The 9525-nt window shown below is 27.2% G+C and overlaps 1 protein-coding gene across 1 annotated transcript; it reads left to right on the forward strand.

The window, feature by feature from the left end:
* Positions 1–619: 619 nt before the first annotated feature.
* LOC113385573 lies at positions 620–8336 on the forward strand. The gene is given in 14 exon segments (XM_026623423.1): positions 620–792; positions 945–1166; positions 2262–2481; positions 2818–2999; positions 3101–3260; positions 3326–3546; positions 3693–3764; positions 3767–3811; positions 3883–4005; positions 4845–5865; positions 5975–6171; positions 6239–6489; positions 7836–7920; positions 8111–8336. Coding segments are annotated over 14 exon segments (3198 nt in total).
* The last annotated feature ends 1189 nt before the right edge of the window (positions 8337–9525 follow it).

Consider the following 9525-nt stretch of genomic DNA (forward strand, 5'->3'; position numbering starts at 1 on the left):
CATAAATATAAATACACAAACCATAACTTCTAATCTAATATTTTATTGAGTAGTTTAATAGGAAATAATAACGCAAATCTTATCTTTAGTTTACATAATTTTTTTACAATATTGTATTTATAGTGCGCTTGCGATAATTAATTCATAGAAACGTTTAGAAAATTATGGCAGAATAGCGAGTGTAAAGTTAAAAATTGGTTAATAAATTTTAATAGACATACTGACATTTTGACTTTGATAGTTTGTGATAAATGTAATAAATTTACAGAATAAAATAAATTTTAAATTTATGGGTTTATTGAGTACTCCATTTGTTAAATTATAATTTATCATTGTAATTAAATTTAATTATAACACTATAAGATATATTTTATATAACGTTATAATTATATTTTATTATAAATTTTTATCGTATTGATTTCTAAAACAAAAACACATCATTTTTTTATTATTACTCTGACCAGTTTTTTTTATTATATTTTTTTTAGTTTTGCTTCTTTCTTTCGGCGCGACCAATATAAGAAAAATTTTGAGAATCACTGACCCTCACAGTTTTTCAAACACTGCAGTTAATTCTTTTAAAATTAAAATTGTAAACATAACCTCAAAGTTAGTTCAAATGGCAAAAAATATTGTAATTATCGGAGCTGGAGCTGCAGGAATATCTGCTGCTGTTAAATTGAATAAAAATGGTTTAAGAAATGTGATTATTTTAGAAGCTAGTGATAGAATTGGTGGTAGGATTCACACAACATTATTTGGAAACAACACAGTTGATTTAGGAGCACAATGGTTTGTAAAGATCCATCAAAATTTCCTCTATTAATTCTTTTCTAAAACAATGATTTGAAGAACAAATTGAATGGCAAATTTTATTACATAACACTAAAGAATGTTGCTGTATTATGTATTGTTTCAGTATATAACAAATATTACCTTTGTAGGTGTCACGGAGAAGAAGGAAATATTGTACATGATATAGTGAAGGATATGAATCTATTAAGTAGTTCAGAAATGTTCCTCAATAATGAAATTCTCATATCAGATGGAACAACAGTTTCCAAAGACATTTCTAAAAAACTTGAAGAAATTTATTTAAAGATTGCTATCAATGAGGATGATATAATAGATCCTGACCTGTCAGTTGGACAATACGTGACAAATAAGTATAAAGAAAATATATTTTAATACTTCATACAATATTTACACATTGACAATATTTTCAATGATTAAAACTCATGAGATTGGTAATATATTCCAAATTAACCAGCATTTAAAATTAATTGTATAAGCTATACTGTTTTTACACATAAATGTGTTAATAGTAATCAATATTACAATATTCAAAATTGCACGATCGATGAATACTTAAAACTTAATAATTTACAGTTATTATATTATCTGAATATTTGTTATTTTAACCAAATTTATATACAGTAGAAGTCTATTAGTCCGGCACCCAACAGTCCAGAATGCCCGATAGTCTGGAACAATTTCAATTGTTTTTTCAAGAGTTTATCTTATATATAAAAATGGAGCTCAGTATTATGTTAGGTCTGGTAAAACTCTAAAATATAAAATATACGGATGAAATAAAATGACCAGTCTTGAAAAATTTTTAATTAGAAATGTTTGTAGAAGCGTAATTAAAGTGAAACAATGGACGGCAGCTAATATGTCAAATGTTTTAAACAGATGATGTTTGCTACTCATTTGGTAACAATTGAAACATTGTCTTCTAGACAAACATTGAAAATCCAAACTGAAACTCCTATATAGTGTACTGTTCAAATGATTTAGTGCAGTACATTTGCAAGGAATACCGGTAACAAGTCCAATGATTGTTGAAAAAGTAAAACATTTTGTCCAAGATTGCTGAAAATGTATGTAATTATTCTGATGGTTGGCTCAGAAACTTTAAGTTTTTAGATAAAATTCAAACCTCTGCAGAAAAATATAAGGATTAGTTTCAGAAATTTCTGATTGTTGAAATAATTTAACTGGGGAGGAGAAAAATCCTATTTAGAGGAAAAACAAAGGCAGATTAACCGTTTTGTCATGTGCTAATGACTGCTGCCTTCTTTAAAGACTGTTTTGCACCAATTTGTACTCTGGACTGTTTGGCACCTCCTGATAGTCTGGTGTTTTTGATAGTCCGTTACCTAGGCCGGTCCCAAGTGTGCCGGACTAATAAACTTCTACTGTAACATGTATTATTATAATGCTGTTTTTATTTTACATAATTTATTACTATATTTTAGATATTACAATATTTTAAAGGAAACTGAATATCAATTAATCGATACAGTTCTCGCTGAACAATACTTAGAGTGGTGCCATAAATGTGTTAATAGTGTTGATGCATCCGACAATTGGTTTGAAAGTTCTGCTAAAGGATCATTAGAATATTTTGAATGCCCTGGACATCCATTATTGAATTGGAAAGGTGCTGGATATATTAGATTTCTAGAAGTCTTAATGGTATGAATTACAAGAAACCATTGAAATTTAATCTATTCTAGATTTCTTATCAAGCTAACAAAGTTAGTATAGGTTGTTTAAAAAAATCAATACTTTCTTTAATAATCCTCAATATTTTGTGTATATTCAGCAATTTAAATAAATAGATAAATTAAAAATGAATTAGTCTTGTATTAAAAATAAAAAACTAAGACTATTTTACACATACAATATTAATATGTTCCATTTTTATACATTTTATTAAATATGTAAATTAATTGAAAATTATATTGAATTACACACAATCATTGAATTTTAACTTACAATTAGTATATTAAGCTATTTTATTATTTTTAGGAAAAATACCCAGATAAGGAAAAGGATTTGAATTTAGACATACGATTTCAAAAAGAAGTTACTTCTATAGAATGGGACCAGCCTACAACTAAGAAACCAGTGACTATAAAATGCAAGGATAATTCTTCTTACGATGCTGATCATGTCATAGTTACTGTACCTTTGGGAGTCCTCAAAAATAAGTAAAAAAAATTCTTTTTGAGACCTGAATAAAATCTAATCAAATATGTTTATTTATAATTTTATATATAATGTGAGATATTTATTCTATCTTTTTTTTCAGCACAAGATTATTTCAACCAGCCTTGCCCGAATATAAACTTAAATGCATAGATAATCTAGGTTTTGGCGTCGTTGATAAAATATATCTTCGATTTGAGTCAAATTGGTGGCTTCCTGATTGGAATGGCATCAGATTATTATGGACTGCTGATGATAAGGAGGTTTGCATTTAACATTTGACTAGTTGTATTCAACAAATTAATAATAATAAAAATAAAAAATATAGAATGAAGAACATAAGTGGCTTATTGATGTATTTGGCTTTTTTACTGTTGACCAATGCCCAGATGTACTTTGCGGATGGGTAACTGGTCCTTCAGCAAAAATTATGGAATCTTTGAGTGATGAAGAAGTACTGAGATTATGCTCTGACCTATTAAGAAGATTTGTTGCAAAACACAGAAAGAAAAGCAAAATACTTTATAGTGATCCTGTTGAAATCCTTAGGTAAATTATTTGTAATTAGATTTATTGGTATTAGTGTTATTTAGTACTTTTTGTTTATATGTTCCAGTATATGATGATTTTATTAATCATCATTTTATTGTTGATGTTTTTATTACCAAAATATAGTTAATTTATATCTTTTATAGGAGTAAATGGGGTGAAAATCCATACAGTAAAGGATCATATTCATTACGTTTACTGAAAACTGAAAAATATGGAGAAGTTCTTTTGAGTTATCTAAACCAGTTATTGATTCTTTGGGACGGTAATTTGAATTTTCATAGAGTTCGTAATCACATCATAGATGGTCATTGATTGTATCATTGTATATTTTAGATCAGCTATTTTATTTGGTGGAGAAGCAACCAGCAAAAACTATTATTCAACAGTTCATGGTGCTGTGGAAAGTGGTTTCAGAGAAGCTACCAGAATAATTAGTTTGAATCCAAACAGTTTGAGGTCAGTGATGAGAAATGGCAGATCAGGATAATAAAATTATATGTTGTGGTTAGTTTTGTCAAACTTTCTGTATGCTTTATGTGCATGTTCATGTAAAATGCCTGTATTATTTTAAATTAATAACCATAGTTATAAATTTTAAAATTAAGTTTTTCTTCATTACTAATATGGATCTTTTTATAATGTATTTGGAATAAATTTTCAGTAATACTTCTCTCATATTAAGACACTGTATATTTTGAATAATTTATTTACTGTTATTACTACTTACATTATTTTTACACATGAAATCATTTAAAAATGAAGATATATTTTACAAGTTTGGTAAAATTCCATGTATTTTTACATTTGGATAAAAATTGTAAAGGTACCAGATTCCTCTAAATCTGAGATTAATAAGTCGATTATTATTTACACGTGTCTGAAAGTTCATGCAACTTGCCATAAAGCAAAATACCATTTACAATTATTTTTTTATTTTACAACTTAATATTTCTGTTCAAATAAAAACATGATATATGTAAAATAATACATTAATACATATAACATATATTTTCTGAACTTGGTGTGACTAACTATAGTTATTAAAGTAAATTCTTCTTGGGTTCTAATATAAATTGTTGTGTACATAGTATACATTTGTATGTAAAAATTCTATACATGTTGTTCTTAATCCATTGGTTGAGGAATTTATATCCTATTACCCATATTTTCTAAACAAAATAATTAAGTAAAAGATTATTTATTTAAATATTGGTTTTGGTGATGGTGTAGATGCATGAGATTGCATGGTAGTCATGTTTTTCTTCAATCTTCAAGGCTTCAAATTTTTTCTGCAGATCTGATTGTATCACCTCATCCAAAAACGTTTTAGTAATTGGTGCTGGGATATCTGGTCTGGCTGCTGCTCATACCTTACTTAAAACCAATTTATCTAAATTATTTATTAATTCTTCAATTAAATCTGATGGAATATGCTCAGTTAAAATACTAGAAGCTAAATCTCGACCAGGTGGTAGAATAAATACTGTAAATTTTGGAAATGACTTTGTGGAAGCTGGTGCACAATGGTTACATGGTTCAAAAAATGCTTTATTTAAAGTATCAGATCATTATAAATTATTATCAGACAAAACGTCTATGGAGGGACAAGGACTTTATATAAACGAATATGGTGCAACAATAAACGATAGTGTTGTAAATAAAATTGATTTCATTGTGGGTCAAATTTTGGAAAATTTGGAAGCTTTTGCTGAAAATGAAAGTTGTGATTACCCAGACAGCGTGGAGAATTATTTAAAAGAAGAATTTGATAAGTATTTAGCTACTTGTTCAAGTGACACTGCTGAGATGAACCTAATTAAAAAATATTTGTATGAGTGGCATGTTCGATTTCAAATAATTGATAATTCATGTCTTTCTTTGAAAGATTTGTCAGCAAAAGCATGGGGTAAATATTCCTTTGAAGGGGAGAATTCTCAAGCTCATATAAATTACCTTCACGGATATAGTACTGTTATAGAAAAATTATGTAATACTTTACCCAAAAAAACTTTAGAATTTAATAAAGAAGTAGTATCTGTACAGTGGTCAGAAAATGGTGTCAAGGTTTGCACAATGGATAATATTGAATACAATGCAGATTATGTGATAGTTACTGTATCTTTAGGAGTATTAAAAAAGAATTATAAAAATTGGTTTAAACCCAGCTTACCAAAAAATGTTACACAAGCCATTGAAGACATGGGTTTTGCAACGATCAATAAAATATTTTTACAATTTGAAGAAGCTTGGTGGAATGATAATGAGGGATTTCAATTTGTATGGTTTGATGCAGAATCAAAGTGTAAACCTGATGAAGTCAGTATAAAATTCATTAATTTTATTTTCAAATTCTTTAATTCTGATTATATGAATATTGTTAAAATTATAAATTTAAATTTGTAATAAATAAGTAATTCTCTTTCAGGCTAGCTCTTGGGTTTACGACATGTCTGGATTTGATGTTTTATATCCAGGGGCTACTAATACTTTAGTTGGATGGGTTGGAGCCAGGGGCGCAATCCTAGTTGAAGAACGATCAGCAGATGAAATAGCTAAAGATTGTGTCACATTACTTCGAAAAATTCTGAAGATTCCAGTACCAACACCATGCCGAGTGTACAGGTGAATAAATAATGAGGTCCAAATAATACATTTATACATGTCAAAACATTATTACTATTTTTCAAAGGAGCAAGTGGCATACCGATCCTCACACTTTGGGATCATATAGTCATACTAGACCTATCTGTGATAAAAATAATACTGGGTGGAAGGATTTAGCTTCACCAATTTTAGACAAAAATGGACAGCCCCGAATTTTATTTGCTGGTGAAGCGTGCAGTGAACAATTCTTCTCTACAACACACGGTGCTATGAAGACAGGTATTGAACAAGCAGAAATAATACTTGAATCGATAAGAAATATTCAATATAAAAATTGTGATAGTAATGTTTATTAAACTATAGTTAAATAATAATACTTGAAACATGTGCCAATCTTTTTATCTAGGCTGATGTATGCACAAAGCACAATTTAATCAATGACATTAAAAATTGCAAATTGAAAATTAAATTTCAACCAATTTTCAAAGTTAAAAATTTTGATACAAATGATATACTTATGTAGAAAACTTTTATCAACAATAACCAATTCTCTTTGCACTATATTTTTACTAATTGTATATATTTCATATTCAATAAAAATGAATAACTCAATAATTATTTGTTATTTAGGTGTAACTTACATATATAAAATGCACTAACCAGAACGACATAATTTTGTAAATATTAAGGACAAAAACTCAAATAATTAGCATTTTTTTTAATAGGTTTTTATATCCTTAATAAATGTGAACCATTTGGCAAAAAATTGCATAAAGTATATACATATTATGCATTTTTTTGCAAACTATTTAACAAAATTGTGGAAAATAATGTTCTGATTTGTTTAGAATTTTTTTAAAAATAAAAAAAAATATTCAGCAGGCCATTGATAATTATCAATGACCTGCCAATTTTTTATGCTTATTTAATGTGCATAAAAATAAATGCAGCAGGTTATAATTATAATTTTAAAATTAATTTTAATATTCTTCACTGGAATTTTGAAATTAACGTTTTTTTTTTACTATTTAACCGCGGTATTTGAAAATCGATTTTTTGAATTAATTATTTATGTAAGTAATGTAATAATATATAATATAATATATATTCAATATATATGTCTAATAAACTTAATATTAACCATTATAATAATATGTCATTCAGGACATATTTATTTCAAATTATTCAATTTATTTTTTTCTTCAAGGTTTATTTATCCATGTTTTTTATATGCTCAGAGACCATGGTGCAAATTACTAGAAGATTAAATTTTATCTTTAAATATTTTTATTTGGCACATCCTAGACAATATTATATTTACATTTGGCACCTTTTATCAGATGACATTTAAGATAATGTAATGCACATAATACATATAAAGCAAACAAATAAAATAAAAAAATGATAGTTAAATTGTTTACATTCTTAAGCTATAATTAAGCTTATGAGTAAGGTACATATAAAATAAAGGTTGAATTTAGTAGATGAAAATTAGATAACTTTTCCAAAAACAGATTGTGTTGCTTATATTAATATATTTCCTTATTCGTTGCAGCAAAATAATATTGAAACTGACATAACCTAAAAATATATAAATGGCAAAAAATATTATAATTATTGGAGCAGGTGCAGCAGGAATAGCGGCTGCTGTTAAATTAATAAAAAAGCTTAAAAAAATGTAGTTATATTAGAAGCCAGTGACAGAATTGGTGGTAGAATTTATACCACAAATTTCAACAACAACACAGTAGATTTGGGAGCACAATGGCATGTAAAAACTCAATTATAAATGATACTATCAATAATTATTGTATTAATAATTGTTTTATAAAAATCTGTCAACATTCGATGAACTATATTGCTGATTTTTATTTTTTCATAGCTGCATGTTATTGTTTACAGATTCAATTATGTAAATTTTATTTATTGTTATTAATTTTAGTTTTCTTTTCTGCAGGTGTCATGGAGAAGAAGGAAATATCGTGTATGATATTGTGAAGGATCTGAATCTATTGAGCGGTTCAGAAATGTATTGGAATAATGAGTTTTTAATATCGGATGGAACAATTGTCCCTAAGAACAATTCTAAAAAACTAGAAGAAATTTATTATGAAATTGGTATAAATGATGATGATATATTCGATTCAGATACTTCTGTTGGACAATTCAAAATTAAAAAGTAAGTCGGGGGCTATAGTACTGTTGAATATTACATTTTCTTAAATAATGACTTATGTGAAGAATTTTGATACAAGCATTATTTTATTTTGAACTATCAAGCTAAAGGGTTGTTTTTGGGATATATTCTTAATCATTATATTGTGCACAAGTTGTGTCAATCAATAATTATTATTAGTACAGTCATTTAAGCTTAAATTAGTTAAGAATCTTGGAATTTGAGATACCCAGCTGTAAGTCTGCAAATATTTGTATATTGACACCCTAAAGTTATCTCAAAACCTACATATGGTAGGGTTTCAATATCATATGTAAGTTTTGAAACAACTTTAGGGGTGTAATGTATAAATATTACAGACTTACAGCTGAGTATCTCGAATTCCGAGGTGAACTTACTATAATGACTGGACTATATAGTCAAAATGCAAGAATAAACTGCATTTAAAATCTTTCCTTTTATATTTACATTAGAAGATTTTAAAAGATCAGTAGATCTCTACATTAGTATAATAATTAATTGCTGATTTATAAATGTTAGATTAATATGCTGTGCAAAAGATTCTGCGTATTAAATAGGAATATCTGCCCTACTTTCACCACAATATATGAAACAAAAAAATATGTTTATTTATACATATTAGATACATAAAAGAATTATATAAATTAAGCACTAAAGATAGGTATTTTAAATTCATTTACTGTAGATAAACTATTTTTGAACTAAATCTGTAATAAGTGCTTTATTAATATTATTATTATAGGAAACTAGTGGGGCGCGTAGCATCGTGCTTTAAGGCAAATTGCTTTAAAGAACTTCTCGTACCAAAAATTTTTTTTTTTTAAAAGATTAACAATTTTGACAAAAATTTCCTTTTTTTTGAAAAAAAAAATGTTTTCTTTATTTTGAAATATTTTGGAAATTTTGAACTTTTTTTCAAAGCTATCGTACTGCTTCAACTGCATAGATACGTTATATCGAAGCGCCTAGCGCGCGTCGTAATGCAAACAAAATTTATACTCATGGTTAAAATCTCTATAAAATATCTGATAATTGATGTGCATATGTCCAATGATCATTTTTGATCGCCAAATGGCATTTTTTTTACTTTTTCCCCTAGATCGCCGAAACCACTAGACCTGCCTTCATACAAATTTGATCAATGCTTCATCTTGTCAATACAAGTAAAATGTTTT

Source organism: Ctenocephalides felis, unplaced genomic scaffold, assembly GCF_003426905.1.
Source record: "Ctenocephalides felis isolate EL2017-DRISC unplaced genomic scaffold, ASM342690v1 CF-g0.4_SCAFFOLD_03571, whole genome shotgun sequence".
NCBI lineage: Eukaryota > Metazoa > Arthropoda > Insecta > Siphonaptera > Pulicidae > Ctenocephalides > Ctenocephalides felis.